This window comes from Vicugna pacos, chromosome 3 (assembly GCF_048564905.1).
Source record: "Vicugna pacos chromosome 3, VicPac4, whole genome shotgun sequence".
NCBI lineage: Eukaryota > Metazoa > Chordata > Mammalia > Artiodactyla > Camelidae > Vicugna > Vicugna pacos.
Window position 1 is genome coordinate 109,167,087 of NC_132989.1, and position 17,382 is coordinate 109,184,468.

Here is a 17,382-nt window from a genome sequence, read left to right on the forward strand (position 1 = left end):
TATGATAATGTATATGTAAGCATTTGGAAATTTGGAAATCTCTATACAAATCTAATCTCTAGGGTATGGCTCTTAAAAAAAAAAAGGAGAATTAATGAAATTATCCCACAAATTCCTCAATGCATTCAGAAACAGTGTTTGTTTCGTCTTGCAACATAGATGTTGTAAAATGTAGTATTTCATTGATATTGAAGGGAGAGATGGAAAACAAAAGAACCACTAAGCTCCCAATCCAATCTGCAGAGAAGAAATTCCAGTTGACTTTCTTGATATTACAACACAGAAAAAGACCATATATTTCTTGGTTAGGGAATCATTTTCTTGAATTTCACAGCTTGCTTTTAGCGCTGAGTCATTCTATCTTAAATTTTGATGGCTAAGGCCAGTCCTTTAATCAGGATTATTAGAATTCCAGTTTTAGGAGTACACACATATGAACTAATGATCTTTTTGACACTATGTGACATATTTGGGCTTCCCTTTTGAAATCTGAGCATTTGACCTTTCTATGAAGTCAAATTTCTAAGGAACAAAAATTAACATTTTCCTGGAGACACTTTGGAGAGTGAATTTTTATCTAAGTTTTAAATATTAACATACTTTTCACTGTCTTTTGGCTCATCAAATCAAAGCCCCACCATTCAGTGAATTATTTTTAAATATTAAAATAGTAAAAATATTAAAGAAAATATTAAAGAATTCAGACTGAACAACATTGTTTATTTCACTTGGCGATCTCATTAATTAGTCTCTTCGGACCCACAGAAAAATCGTACCTTTTCCCAAGAAATGGGAACCTACTACAGTCAAGAAAGCAAATACACACAGGCTGCCAACAGGCAACCAGATGCTAATAGCCGGTATAGCTCCTGCTAACGTTTCAAATTAATTAAAATGTCTCCTAATTAAACGCACACAGTAACAAAATAGGTTACATTGATTATACCTCAAATACAAGACTAGAATCAGAGCTACAGTGAAAAGCAGGTTTGCAGCTTTGAGTCCAATTTGCTCAGCTCAGTCCAATAAACTTTCTATGTGTCAGACACAGTGCTGAGTGCTGGGAATGCAAATAACAGCTGGTCATTTTCCTGCCCCCAAGGAGCTCCCAGCTACAGGGACAGACAGACATGTAAGTGAGGTACCTAGAATTCAGCGGGCTGTGCACGGCGATGGGATTGTGCACAGGAGATGGTAGTTGGACAGCCGGGAGAGATTGACGCTGGCCGTTTTGTGCAGAGAGGGAATGGTTTCAGGGAGATTTCATGGGGAAGTGATAGCCAAGCAGGCTGATGGATGAAGAGATGCTTGGCAAGTGGGAAGATGGCTCCCTAGTCACCACTGGACGATGTAGGATTGGCTCTTTATTCAGAGCGCTTGCTTTAAAGCGATTGGAATCATTCCCCTATTCCTGTTCGTCCAAGCTTTCAAACTTGTTTATACCTAAATGAGAAGAAGCAGATTGACAACTTCATAAATTTTCTTAAAAAATAATTCTGAAAATCCATAGAAGATTATTCTAGAATCAAAAAATATTATAATCCAGCCAGTGTATACAATGTTTAGGAAGAGATTATTATTGGACTGTTAAATAGAAATGTAAATATCTCTAGAAAATGTATTTACTTGGGAAAATGTACTTAGTTCCAGACAAAGTAAATCTGTTTGTTGTTTTCATTTATTATTAACCAATACATTGTCTGCTTTCCCACGATCCAGTTTCTTCTTGCTATTAAAGTTTTGAATTCTCCTAAGGGTCTGGATTCTCTTATAGTTCAAATATCTCGATCAAGTCTGCCGAACAGAACTTTCTGCAATGATGAAAATGTTGTGGAACTGTGCTGTCCAATACAAAAGACACTAGCTACATTTGGCTGTTGTGCACTTGAAATACAGTTAGTGAGAATGAGAAACTCAATTTTAAATTTAGCTTTATTTAAATTAACTTAAATAGCCACTCTGGCTAATGGCTACCATATTGGATAGATTTCTACATGATGGAATGGTAAATGTGTGAGAGTTTGATGAACAGGTTTCACCTTGTCTGAATAGACCAGTTGTATTTCCTAAATGATAAAGTAACTCTGTTCCCTGAAAGACGAATAAAGTGAAAATGAGTTCAAGACAATTAAGAGAAGGCTATTAAAGGTGAGCGGGTGGTGGTCAAAAGGTAGACAGAGAACCGTAAGTGGGAGACGTCTTAAGGAAGTGGGAGTACAAAGAAATATGACTTTACATATTTGGTGAGCTCTTTTAAATATTTGAATAGATGACATCCAGACTATGATTGTGCACTAGGAAAACTAATCTGATATAAAGGATTTAAATCACTGAGATGTTGTAGCCCAGGGGCGGCAATTTAGGGAGCAGAAATAATCACAGCAGGCTGCTGCTCTTGGCTCCCCTCTAAGGAGATCTGCACAGTGGACAAAGGAAGACGAGCAAATTCAGAAAGGAAGCACAAATGCACGGGGGAAGGCTCTGGGCACAGGACCTGGTTCTCAGTTCCATATTTTGCACATTGAGAAAATAGAAGTTTGATATTGCTTCACTTGGCTATTTTTTGCTCCAGGCACAGCAGCTGAAACTAACACATGATTTAACATTTTATTGATGTGAAATCTGAAATGCACATTTTCTTTTTTTTTTATATTATATGAGGAAAAGTGAAGAAGTTTGACAAAAGAATTTCAGCGTAATCAGAGTCTTGGTTATGGCAAATGAGTCCACACCATCGAGGACGACCAGTTGCCCATGTAATAGTTGTTTCCACCTAAAATGGTGCTTTTAGGTCATCTTCCTTCCTGTGGCTTGCTATCAACAGATATAACCCAATCAGCATAAGCAAAGAATAATTAAGAAATGAATCAACCAAGGAAGAAAATTGTCATACATTCCAAGCAAAATATAAAGGATGTTAAAACTCTCCTCTGTTTAAAACTTTCCATGCTCTCTGGCGCTTCCCAGCATGATTCAGAAGTTGACAATATTTCTTAAAGTGTTTTAGGTGAAAAACATATTTACTGAGACTTAGAAAGAAATTAGCATTAGAATTGAAATATGCCATGATTTAGAGCAGGAAAAAAAGTGGGTTTTCTGGAGAGCCCCCACCAGAGAGCCACCAATTCTCACACTGTCACACAGGGTCATCAAACATACAGATGAGTGTGCTTGAAAGGACAGTTGCTGGCAACTCCTGGGTCATTGTAGAGAAATAGCATTTTTTTTAAGCTGCAAAATATTTATGAATAAATATAAAATGTATCAAATAATTCCAGGTGAAAATGTAAAAAAATCAAGAGAACAGTCAAATTCACCACTCTCTAGGGTCCCTGAGGTATTGTCCTGCACAGAGGACTTTGTGGATGTCTGACACAGTAAGCTCTTTCCCAGCCCTGCCTACCGAGAGCCAGGACCACAGAACCCAGTGTGGTCTGACATGGGCTGTCTCCACATCGAAGACACTTTCTCTATGGGAAGTGAGGACAATAGCTGTCGGCCACCAACACCCCCTCTACCTCTTCTCAGGGCTGCACCTTACCTCATTCAGAATTATCAGCAAGTTTGATCATAAGACTTCAAATATATGTAAAGTAGATTTTTTTTTTTTTGGTGAAGGAAGCTGACTTTCCATCATAGTCCGCCCCCTCCCACCCCAGTCACCACCACCACTACCAAGTCTGGGATCTGAGCCACTTGGATCGCTCAGGAAAACAGAGCTTTGACCATCAGTAGGTCAGCATCCAGCCAGAGAGGGGATGCAGATGGCAGCCTGAGTGCCTTGGCTGGCACTGTGGGTGACAGCGGGAGGTGGAGGGTGGGAGGTGTTGTCCCTGTTGTCTCATTCTGAGTTTCATAGGAAGCATTCATGTGGATAAGTCTGCATGAATCATAAGGCACACGAAAAAAGCTCCACTTGAACACTGTTTGGAAAAATAACTAGGGAAGTCAATTAGCCCAGTGCTTCCTTTTTGAATCTCCTATCACAACTTTCCCTGCAGACATAAGAAGACTGTCGGCCATCTCTGCTCCATTTCTGGCTTCCGCTTCCTGATCTATAATTTGATTGGGGACCAACATCCCTCCAGCGTCTCAATTTGGCTACTTAGGAGAACTTTATCCAGCTGCTAATGTAGGGTGGATGGAAACCTTCTACTCTTGTCCAGAGTCCCGCTGGGTTTCCCTTCAAACTTCCTCCCAGGCGAGGACGGGCGGTGAGGCTGGCGTCGCTGGCTGGTCTGTCACCCCTGCAGCAGATTCGCATGCTCTCCTAGCTTGTTTGGAATCATTTCTCAGAGCAGAATTCCTTTATGAGCACAGATCATTATTTCCTGGTTTCAGAATATCTTAACCCGCTTCATGCCCCAGAAAATGCCCCAACTGCACTTGGAGTCTGATGCAACACGGCCGGCCTAAATCATGAGCGGCTGTCCATCCTCCAACGTGTCCCAGCCTAGGACTTTTTCCGCTTTCTGATTTCTGAGCACTCCCTCCCTTGGAGGGAGAGGCAGAATGGCCCCTTATAATTCAAAATTGCTGGAGGAAAAACAAATCTTTACCCTCTATATGTTTTGAGAAGTAAGCCGTTATTATCGCTTTACTCTGGAGGCACAAATTATAGGCTTTTCCATGCCTTAATCATACTGATGTTTACCGATTTCTCTGAAGATTATTATCATAGTTGGTTATTAGCGGGATTGCTGTCTTTAAAGTCTCGGGAAAGAAAATAGAAGGGACCTTGCTTTTGCTACTTGCCCTCAGGGCTGTGCCTGAAATGGTCTCTCAAAGTGAATTAACTCCTTAGGCCCCCTCCTGGGGGATAAAACCCAACGCCTTACTCTCCTGTGACCTTGTACAGTTCAAGTTCTTTCGGAGAAATGTTGACATGATTAGCCTAGCAGCAGACCAGATCTATTGTCATTAGTGAGTTTTGTTTCCGGCCACCTCTCTCAACGGGGTCCAGCTTAGCCAAAGAAATGTTAGTCGCCTCTTGGGCCAACATTCGCTGAGTATTTATTGCGTCCCACATCTGGGATGCAGGAGGGAGATATAAATAGTACAGGGTGTGCTGCCTGTTTTTAATCTAAGAATGATTTTTACATTTTGAAATGGTTGACTAAACACGGAGATTATTTCATGGCACATGAAAATTATATCAGATATAAATTTCAGTGCCTATAAAAGAAGTTTGGTTGAAACGCAGTCATGTCCATTCATTTACGTGTTGTTAGTGAGAGACTGCAAACTCGTCAAAGAGGGATCATGATGTTTACATAGCCTCCGATATTTACTGTCTGGCTCTTTACGGAAAAGCTTCATCGAGCCTTGGAATAGAGCATCCTCCCTGCTCTCCAGCTGCTGGAGAGAGACAGGCAGGGAAATAAGCAATTAAAACACAGCATGGGAAGTGCCAGGAGAGAAATAGATGTGAGAGCAGATGGGGGAAGGTTAATTATACTTAAGGTCGGAAATTCAAGCTGGAGATTTATGTAGCAGTTGAAACCTGGATGAGTGACTGGATGAGAGGAGTGGCAATTTGAGGAAGGTGGTGAGACACAGAGAGCAGGCAGAGGGAGGCGTATGGCCAGAGAAAGACAGAGCTGAGTCAGGTGAGACGAGGAAGGACTTGGGGGCGGAAGAGCAAGTGTCGGACAGTGCCGGGTGCCTTGTCAAGAGTGGGTGAAATAAAGCCAAAAGGTATCACTGTGCTGCAGGAAGACAGATGTGGGCATGAGGAGGGCCTTGTCCTAGGTGTCCGTCGAGTCCCTGGGACGTGCCCCGCCAAGTGTGCTTCCTTGGCTTCACGCAGGAAAGAATTCAAGAGCGAGCCACAGCTGAGTAAAGGTAGATTTATTTAGACATACATACTGCCTAGAGTGTAGGCTGCTTCAGAAGGTGAGAGAAGGGCCACGAGGTGTGGGGGTTGGGTGCTCAGGTTAAAGGAAAAGTATACACTCCATAGACAGGGTGTGGCTGTCTCTCTGAAGAGGAGGGAGCAAGAGAGGTGGCCATGAGGGGTGCTGTTGCCAGTTTTTATGGGCTCGGTAGCTTCACACGCCTACAAGTGGGAGGACTGTTCCAGCTGCCCTGGGGAAGGGGCTGGGAGTCCCAGAAATTGGGCCATCGCCCACTCTTTGACCTTTTGTGGTTAACCTTGGGATGGTCATGGCACCTGTGGGCATGTTATTCATCATGTTAATATATTACAATGGGTGTATAATGAAGCTCAAGGTCTATTAGAAGTCAAACCTCCTCCCATCTTAAGCCTACTGGGAGTTGAATCTTCTGCCATTTTGGTGTGAATTGCTGTGTCATTCCTTGAATGGCTCTGCTCTGACCATCGTCTCAACTGGATTCGGCAATATGGGGTTGAATGGATAGACACAAGGTTACAGTAGGCTGAGAATGGCTGAGATAGGCAGAAAGGGGCTCCCAGTATAAGCTGATTTATAAACTTGGCTGAAAAAGAACACAGGTATGAGGGTAGAATCTAGAGAGATGTGTGTGGAATTAAGAGAGGTTCTATTTATCTGTTTTAATGGCAGAGTTAGGTTTGAGCAAATGCTGAGAGGACAGACCCAGATGAAATTGGAAGAAAGATTAAAGATCCAGTTGGGAAGGAACAACCTGATGCCCCTGAGATGCAGAGATGGAACCCAGCATGCAAGGAAGTGGTCTGTCTTGCACAGGACGCGTCCGCATGCCCGTGAGATGGGCAGGCAGGAAGAGAGGGTGGGTACAGTTGGACATGGCTGCTTGTGCTGCTCCGGGAGAATAAACTGAAGGGCTTCCTTGCAGATCTCCTGTTTCTCAGGCAAGCAGGTAGTTCAGGTATCTGTTGAGACAGAGAAGGAACAGTTTGGGGAATGGAGTCTGAGGGGAGCATTAAAAATGATAATCAGCTGTCGGGGGCTTTGGGGAGAGGAGACTGAGCTAGGAGACAGGAAGAATCACTGGGCATGACTGAGTGCCCTCCTGAGGCTGGGGAGGGTTGGTTGTGTATTTTCACCCATTAGAGTTGAGGAGTAAGTACAATGTGGTGAAATGGTAAGGCTGGGCTAGCAGGAGGTTTTATACACAGAGTTGCTGGAAGATCAGCAGTGAGATCAACATTGCCGTTCACCTCGAGTGGTGGGAGAGGGATCACAGGATGGGGTGTGCTTTCTCAGTGGCTCGGGAAGGAACCAGAGCCAGAAAGAAGCTGGCAGACTGGGGAAAGATTGTCCAACATAGGGGCTCAAAGTTTTCAGGAGGTGGAACAGGGTGCATTTGTTGAGATTAAGAAAGTCGGTAAGTGAGAAGCACTGAAGGAGTTTGTTGTCAGCAATGGTGGTGGAGTTTCAGAGCTTGCAACTGGAATGGCTTCTGGAAGGGAAAGTCCTGGGCTGGGGTGAAGGTGGGACAAGGGTTATGCAAGTCAGAGCATGGTCAAGTCATCCACATGGACCTGGAGGGTTTGGGTCTATGGGGCTGAGGAGCTCCAGGAGCCAGGGCACAAATCATCTGAGATTGCGGGAGGTGCCGAGAGGCCAGGAGGGGACATCTTTTGTGGCTGCCCTCTGTATGCAAGCATGCGTGCATGCGTGCGTGTGCACATGTGTGTGCCTGTGCATGTGTGTTTGTGTTTTGTTTGACTTTACTCCTACTTTGACTTGACTATTTTCCAGAAGACTGATTGTGTGATTTCTAAACACATGAGGCTCAAAACAATTGCAACAACTTTAGAGATCCGAGTACATTCCTAGGTGACTCTGAAATTAGGTTATCAAAGAGGCCAAGTCAACATGGAAATGGGAAGTTTTCCTTGAAAGAGAGAGCAGAGTAGACTGTGTGCTATTGGAAACCATGACATGAAAAGGCAGTTCCCTTAACCTAAGAACCTAGAGATTGTTTTTCAGAACTGGGACCCACCTCTTTGGGGACCTCCTGGCTTCAGATTATTTTGCAGCAAAGAACTTTCTGATTGAGGAGAGTGTGAACATGATCACTTTTCTAAATGATGCTCCTACGTAGAACACAGAGGATACAGGACTATGGATGTGCTGGCAGGGGTCCTCTGGGGTCATGAGCATAGAAACGGAGCCCATATATGCCTTCTACTGCTTCCAAGTATGTGAAAAGGAGGTTTTAAAAACCGAATCTCCAATGATGGCTAAGATCATGTTTACTGTGATCCAGGTAACATTCTAAGCACTTTACATCAGTTTCCACACTTAGTCCTTTCAACAGCCCTGTGAGGTGTGGGTGTTCATCTCCCAGATGAGAAAACTAAGGTACCATTGACTAGTTTCTGGAGGTCACACAGAAGAGGGGCCCAAGATTGGACTCCAGGCACTGTCACTCCAGAGCCTGTGTAAAAATATGTGATTCAGTTAATTCTACTTATTATTTGGTTTAAAAAAAACTCTCCTTATATGCTGAGCTTGAATAGCTAATTTACAAAATGTTGTCTATTCAGTAAAGTGAAACAATGTCTTTAGGTTGCTGTCTCAAACACCTAAGGCATGGTATCAGCAATATATACTTTTTTTAACTACTGATTTTAGATCAGAAATAGAGAAAAAAATTTCCCTAAAAACCCAAAGTAATGATCTATTTTGTGTAGTCTTTATTTATTTATTCCAATTAATAGAACCAAAAACATACAGAAATATTATTAAAGAGAATGAAATATTTAATATACCATACCAAAAGCCATTTCTCTCTCTTTTCATTGTCTAAGTGAAACAGTTTCTTGATAAGAATTGCTAGTATTAAGAATCACATCTCAACCTTGAATTTTCTTGCTAGATCACAGAATAGAATGTTATGGAAACCTAAGGTCTTAACATTTTTATATTCAGGCTAAAATTTCATTGATATTTTCACTTAACAACCCTGAGAGAATTAGAAATTTTACTTATGCTTAGATGTCAGCTTTTGTTTATATTTTTACCCATAGCTCATATGATTTAAGAGAAATGAAAAGCAAAGCCAACAAAAGTGAAATAGCCTATGTCAGGTTACAAAAGTAAACAGATTTTAATTAGATATTTCAGTTAAATCTTTTAAAATGTTGTTCTCACCCCATGAAATGGGACAATCAATACATGCATTGCCAACTTGAAGATTAATGAAATCACGACCTGCAAGTTTGCAGTAGATAGTTTATCCATTGGAGATGAAAAGGAAAATTAGATGTACAGATTTCTACTTGCCACAGAAAAAGTCCACCAATAGCCTCCTTCTAAGGACTCGCTTTGGTTCAGAATGTGGAAAGCAAATGGAAATCTACTAAAGCAGATTTCCAATCCTTAAAGCATTAACACAGAAGATAGACATTGATAGGGTTTTCAACCAAATATTGTTACATTGAGATTTGCAGAGTTACTTACTTTATATGTTGTGAAGGTCACTGCAATCTTCCCATCTCCTGTCCATCTCTTAGGTGTTAGGCATGGGCCTAGGCATCTTGTAATTATCTGGGTTAATGATTGTTTGACTCAAGCAAACATTTGGTGATTAGGTCAACAAGACAGTGGGAGAGGCTCCTACAATTTACAGAGGCTGAAAACAAATCCTTGTAAAGACTTTAGCTCTTCTACTTCTTCTAGGCCGTGTGTGTGTGTGTGTGTGTGTGTGTGTGTGTGTATTTTGGAGGGACTGGGGCAAAACCCACTGTTGAGCAATGTGGGTTCAGATCCCTAAACCCTTTTCATTTCCAGTCTTGGAGTGTATATTTTAGTCTCTCTTTGGTATCTCAAGGTGTTACTCTAACATATGAAAGAACAATATTTGAGACCTTTTGTGTTTTAACAGCACTGTCATCCCTAGATAGAGTCAGTCTTGTCATCCTTGAGATTCCAGTGACGGTCACTCTTCTCTTTCTTATTCCTTCTCATTTAGCAAAGATTTATTGAGCTCCTACTTTGTATCGGTCATTGAAGTAGGAAGAGGGTTCCTTCCAGTCTTCAGGGAATACATGGCTGATTGGGGCCACAGAGAGATAATACTCTGTTTTATCCCAGATTTGCTAAGAAGACAGAATTAGCAGAATTCAGTGCCCAGAGGATAGACTAGTCTATAGATGATTCAGGTTTCAACCTAACTGGGGGATGGTCACGAACTGAAATAGGGATGGCAGGTTGAGAAGCAAACTCAACCTGTGTTCAGACCTTCTAGAAAAGACTGCGCTTCCCTCCCTGGCAGCTGGTGAGAGGTTATACTCCACATTAAAGTTTGCCTTTGCCATCCTGTTCTGTTCCCAGGCCAGGATGCCATCAGCACTGACGACCCAGTGCTCTTTGAATCCAGGCTGATGACTGACTGCAGATTTCACTGAGGGAGAGGAAGACATAGAGGGTTGCAGTGTCGTAAAATCAGCACCAGGGCTTTTCTTGTATGTTTCTTAGGAAAAAACAGTCATTTAGAGCCTTAACTATTATAATAATCATTTCTTCATGTATGCTGTTCTCCACTTTGGAGGTGGGGTGGATTAGCTCATCTATATTTGGACATTAGCCGGCCTCTAGTGTCAAGTTTCATGTTGTGGGAAGTTTCTGAATAATTTGTTGTCCTTATCATATTATTTTGCACAGAAAAAATTTTTTTAACCAATGCTAATGATGATCTGTATCTGAACCCTTGAGCTTTAAACCCTCATGACCAGCCTGCCATTCTCAACCTGGTTCTGGGAGTGGGGGAAGATATAGATACATATAATATTCAACAAAACAAAAATCAACTCATCTTTTATAGATGCAAGTGCATTTTATGTAGGATATTTCTTTTCATTATTTGTTCTGATTGGCAGCATTGGAAATATGTGTTCACAAAATCCCCATGTGTGATCAGAACGTTGTAGTTCCCAGAGGCCTGGGTTTTAGACTATCAACTGATGATAGCTTTCTTTGGTGGACTTAGTGGTTTTTCTGATGGAGTATGTATTGTCTTTTGATCTTTATATCTCTTAAGTTTTATATTTTTGGTTTTTTGTTGCTTTTCTGATATTTTTCTTTAAGCTTCATATATAGTTGAGTCTAACAAAAATAAACATCCATTATACATAGAAATGACTTGTGGTTATTTCTTCAGGATTCATATTAACAAAATTCAACAATAGAGAAGTGACTTTTAAAGTGATTACCGCTACACTTACATCTAAGTCCCCATAGCTGTTGGGCATTTGAATGACCGGTGCCTTAGGAAAATGTGCCAGGAGAATTAATGTAATATATTACATCCTAGCAAAGATTATTCCAGCAAAGGGGATCTTGGGCCACAGTCTTGTTTAGTTAACCCTCTTTTGTGCAACCACACTCTGGTCTTCACCAAGTAGTAGTGGGAATTAGGAGTGAACAATGGAGCCAGGTTGTGAGATTGACTCTAATCTTCTCTAATTTTTTTGTCTTAAGTGAGATTAAATGGGACTCAAAGTCACCATCCTGCTTCTGGTGCACACTGACTTTTCAGAACGGCACAGGCTATATTTATAGAGTTTGGTTATGTGGAAATGTCACTGAGAGAGGTGGAAAGAGACAGAGAGGGAGAGGGAGAGGGAAAGAGAGAAGAATGTTGGCCAGGGAAAATGGTTAAATTTAACTGAGAAATACTGGACATTTTCGCAGTCAAGAGCCTTTTCTGGCCAAATATCTGCTATGAGCTGGGAGTCTGTTGGCATTCCCAAGAGTGGTGGTGACTGAACTGCTCACAGGCATTTTGCCTTTAGCCATTAACCTGTGTTACCAGGATCTTGCATTTCCTGGGAAAGCTCAGGTTGGTACAGATTACCAGATGAAGTGCTCACCACTGATAGTGTTGCCTTCATATAAGACTCCACAACCCTTTTCTCTCCTAGGATGGGGAGGGTTGGGAGGGGCAGTTTTATTGGCACTCCTAGAAATAGAACAGTGTCAGTGACACTCAAGGATATTAAAAGTGGCAACTAATTGTGTAACTTTTTCCAAATCATAGTCTCTGGGACTTAGTTTACTCATATTGTAAATAAGGGCTATGTAGTTTATATACTAGGTCCATCCTGTTCTGTCTGAGCTGCTGTAATGAAGCACCGCAGCCTGGGTCTCTTAAACAATAAACATTTATTTCTTACAGTGAAGGCAGTGGGAAATCCAAAGTCAAGGTGCTGGCGTATTAAGTCTGATGAGGGCTCTCTTCCTGGTTTGCAGACAGCCGTCTTCTTGCTATGTCCTCACGTGATCTTTCTTTGGTGTACACACACACACACACACGGAAAAATTTTGTCACTTCCTCTTTTTATAAGGACGTTAAACACCCTCATGACTTTATATAATTCCAATGACCTCCCAACGATCCCACTTCCAAATACCATCATGTTGGGGATTAGGGCTTCAACATACGAATTCTGCAGAGATACATACATTCAATCCATAGCAAGATGTCTCTCAGTTGGTCATTCTATGTCTAGGAGAGAGTGCTGTACGTTGGAAATTTAGCATGAGTAGGATTGCAGCTCTCACAATAGACAAGCTTTAGGCTTCAATCTCAGAGCTAATATCTTCACAATGTTGGACAATTTGCTAAATCTCTCTAGGTCTCAATTTCCTTAACTGTGAGACTATTCAATAGTAGTATCTGTGTATAGGGTTGCAGTCAAGATTAAATGAGAGTCGTGCATGTGAAGTACCCAGCACAGCGCTTGACACAGAACAAATCCCTGATAAAAATTTTACTTTTTAAATTATGAAAAATAACCAGATCTATTCAAACAAGAACCAAGACTGGCAACACAAGAAATGAAATGATTAGACTGGTGGTTTGGTAGTTACTATCAAAATTTGTTTATATTTGACCATATATTTTTCAAGCCTTGTTTAATTATAATATATCATTTGTCTATATTGAAATAAATATAGACAAACAGTGTGTGCATGTATGTGTGTGCACACACACATAGAGATACATGCACACACGTGAACGCATGTACCTTGATAGTTTTCCATTACTTCTTGGGTAACCAGCTCAGTTCCTACTACCAAGAATTTCAACTAACTCACTACTTCCAAATTTAGGATATACTTTACTTATATAAACAGTGTGCTTTTATTTCAGTGAAACCAGAAACTATTTAAACCTGCTCTTTTGTTAAAGATTATTCCCTAACAAAAATGTTCCTTTGCACATCAATAGGGGATGCTCCAATTACATGTTTCTGACAAGAAAATGATTAGAAGCAACCAACCAGACATACACAGATACATACACATTCTCAAGCTGCAAAATGCCAGATTCCCATGAATCACACCTTGTTGGCATCTTTGCCATTAATAATGTAGCAAGTGTCATAAAATATTTAATATTTACATTTTATAGTAATTATCATTGCTTTCCCCTTCAGGGTTAGTGGCTCAGATGAAGAAGTAAATCTAAGCCTGTTTTCATGTGACCTGAAATGTCAAGGTGACAAATTCATTTTAAGGCTTGACTTGAGGTATTAGAGTGAAGGCTACTGAACGAAGCAAACTGGTCAGTTATAAAACCGGAGGGGACCGATCATCAGTAAGAAAGGAGGGCAGCAGGATGTTCAATAGCTGGATTCTCAACACAGGAACTAGAGTTAAACGAATTGTTACCTCTGGATTTCAATGATCATAGTAGTCAAGTCTTCTCATAACCACTAGTACAGATGACTTTTACTAGAAAATCTAAAGGAGAAAGGGGAAAAGTATACATTACAGAAGATAAGTTTGGGGGTGGGATGGGGTTCCTCAGTAAATTTCAGTAAAATTTAAGCCTCTAAATGGTGAGAAGTAATTCTAAACATTCACAAGGAATAAGGCAAAATCTAAACATCCTTCATAACTTGAATACAATTCAGAACCAGCACCTGGAGCTGGAAATTCAGGACGACTACGTCTTCATGAAAACTTCAAGTAGTTCTCTTTCTTTAAAATAGGTTCAAAATGTACTATAAAGACCTATGGGATTTATTTCTGCAGGTTGGGTAGATTTATGTATTTAGAAAAAGGCTACCAGGAATATGTTCCCAGAAAATGACTTTGAGCTCAAGTGAATGATCTGATTGCTGGCCTTTCAAAGGAAATCAATAATAATAAAAAAAAATAGGATTCTGTGAAATGAGTGGTTTCCCCTGGTGAAGCCAGGCCCCCATCACTGCACTTATCCAGAATGAACCTGACACAGACTATAATGGCTTTGTGATTAGTGTGAATGAATGTTCCTCAACACACAGATCCACTATTGATTTTTTTAATTAATAATAATGTCTTATATTTACATTAGTTATCATCTCCAAGGAAATCGGAGTGCTTTATAGTTGATGAATTCCAATTTATCTTCATACCATTGTGCTGAATGTATAGATTAGGAATTCCAGTTGCATTTTAAGGAGGAAAAAAAAAAAAACCCAGAAAAGCTAAATCATTGTCCATGGAGACTTCAGAAAGCTAAAATTAGAATTATCAGTTGAAATCTGGTAGTCTTGACTTATAATTCTGGCTGTTTTCCAAAAACATCTGGTCAGATGGATCAACTCTTAGGAAAAAGGAATCAAACAATTATTTGAATTGCGATGATTAATAGAACTTTACATTTCTTTTAAAAATTTTGGGGATGTACTTAACTAGGTTTAAGACATTTTTATTTATTAGACTACATGCATTTTTAGTGGCCTATGTTAATATCTTTGGAATGCTCTTAAGTCACGTGTGTCAGAAGTCTATCTCCTGGTAAGGGAACGATGTAAAACTTGAATTCTATTAGGTAGGTGTGATTTTTCAAAGGCTGGACATCTCCATTGCTTACCTGGCATTAGTTTAGCTGACAAAAAAAGAAATACTCTCCCCAACAAAAAAGTGTTCAAAACCCTTACTTGTACCTAAGGGAAGGTTACAACCATTCTTTCAGTCACCCATTCCTCCAGCCTTAAAAATGTGAGACTGATTTTCTTCCCCTTCTTGCAATACAATTTCTGTTAGTTTTTCCCCCGACAAGTTGGTTAGTTTGTTTCTCTGTATTCTGTTTCCTGCTGCCCCTCTGCTCCTCACCTACAATGTCTTAACCTCCGTGTCTGTCTCCCCTACTTCTGTTGTCTATTCCTCAACACATCTTAGGTCAATTTTCCTGATAAATTCTCTGTGACTTTTGAAATTATGAATTATTCCGGTGCACCAAAAGTATACAGAATAGCATGTTAAACATTCATTCACTACCCAGATGAAAAAAAAAAAGTGACATTAGAGATACATTCAAAAGTCGTCTTTGAAGCCTCGCCCTGATTTCATCTTTTTCCTTCCCCACTATCACGAATTTAATGATTATTCTTCTCATGTGCATTTTTACATTTTTACCATATATAGACTGTATCCCTAAAAATGTATAGTATTTCTTCACTCCAATTATTTATATTTCTGAAATTTTCATTTTTTTATACTGCTTTAATATTTCCAGTGTTATTTTAAGATTTATCCACATTAGTGCATTGAGTTTGTTCCCTTCTCTTTTATTGCTGTCTTCCTTTGCGTCCAAACACTACAATTTTTCCATTCTTCTCAGGATGGACATTGAGACTGTTTGCAATCTTTTTTCTCAAATACAAACAAATATGTAATAAACATGTTTTAACATACATCCTTTTTTTCTATTTATTTATGAGTGTTTCTCTAGGATATATACCCAAAGTAAATGAACATAGGACCTTCTCGTTGTCAATTTTTGGTTAAAAAACGGTTGTTATCAACTGACACGCCCTGCATACGTGCCACGTTCCATCTTAAGAAAAACTTTGTTGGCCTTTCCATTAGCTTTCAAAAGGAACTTCAATTCCTTTGAAAGAGAAGCACCTACTCACTTCTCTATCTGAAGGGACCTCCCCGCCAGGGACTCCTTTTTGTGATGGATCACAAATTCAAAAGCTTTTGGACTTCACGCTGAAATATGTGTGAAAAATGCAGGGCATCATAAATGCCCAAAGTATGTTCCGAGCCATAGTGAGCAAGTAAATTATACTCATGATGGCTTGACTGTCTGCCTGGTAGGGCATTCTTATTTCTGAATATTGACCACTCCTGTGCAATATGAGTAATAGCTTTCCATTAGACATACTATTTGAGAAGTCCGAATTCCATGCTTTAGACCATGATGAGTAACTGAGAACTGACCATTTCTTTAATCTCTTGTATGCAAAATAACATACCCAACTTATGAGTATGACCAGACATTTTTCTTTTCTCCTTGAATTTTAGGTCTCATTGTCCATGAAGGAGCTGCAGTTTACAGAGTGTTTAAGCGTTGGCGAGCTGTTAACTTACACTGGGATGTATTAAATTACGACAAAGCCACAGACATCGAAGAAAGCAGCCGCGGAGAGTCTTCCACAAGCAGGACTTTATGGTTGCCATTGACGGCTCTACGGAACAGGAACTTGGTCCACCCCACACAATTAACCTCCCCAAGGTTTCAGTGTGGCTATGTGTTATTACATCTATTCAATCGGATGAGGCCCCATGAAGATCTGTCAGAAGATAACAGCTCGGGGGAGGTTGTCATGAGAGTGACTTCAGTGTGACAAAGTTAAGAAGGTGTGGTGTGGACCCCCCTGCACATTTTGGAATGTAATTGCAATGAATGGCAAAACCATAGCACTTCTAAAAACACACATCTATGAACTTTTTAAAATTTATGCTTTTTATATGAACATTTGAATTGCAAATACATTTTTCTGAAAAAATAGAGTCCTCCTGTTCTTTGCTTTCTGATTTATCACATCTTTTATAAGTTGGTACTTGAAATCATTATACATATTATTTAACTCTACTTGGTTAAAAGAATGATGAAAGTTATCCTTAAGGTCAAAACTATTTTTTCTTGCTTGTTTTAAATATATTTTTATCAAACTTTTTGCTCCATGTGTAATTTTTCAAGCATGCTACAAATGCGGAAGAGTTAGGATGCTGTGGGCAAGTTCCAAAGTGCCTCTCAAGTGCGAAGCACAAAGACTTTTCTGTGAGGCTCTGCACTGGTCCTCTTCATACCTCATGCTGGTCAGCAAACTTGAGCATGACTTTTTTTGTGAGTGAAATAACCTGTCACCAGGAATGCTAGTTCTAGGAATTATAGCTTGTTTTCTAACTTCTAAAACAAAACAGAGAGCTTATAGAAAGATGATTGGTATAAAATAGTTTTACAGGCATACTTTGAAGATATTGTGGGTTCAGCTCCAGACCCACAATAAAGTGAGTCACTAGAATTTTTTGGTTTTCCAGAGCCTATGAAAGTTATGTTTACACTCTACTGCAGTCCATTAAGTGTGCAATAGCATTACTTCTAAAAACACAATGTACTTAAGTTTATTTAAAAAATCTAAAAAAAGCTAAACATCATCTACACCTTCAAGTTATAATAATA

General features: G+C 40.0%; 1 protein-coding gene across 1 annotated transcript in view; it reads left to right on the forward strand.

Moving 5' to 3' along the window:
- Window positions 1-16,709, forward strand: part of MARCHF11 (membrane associated ring-CH-type finger 11) — a 104,609-nt gene extending 87,900 nt beyond the window's left edge. The window contains exon 4 of the mRNA XM_072958833.1: window positions 16,221-16,709. Coding sequence (XP_072814934.1) covers window positions 16,221-16,543 — 323 coding nt within the window. The 3' untranslated portion in view covers window positions 16,544-16,709. The remainder of the gene's footprint in view (window positions 1-16,220) is intronic.
- Window positions 16,710-17,382: the final 673 nt, after the last annotated feature.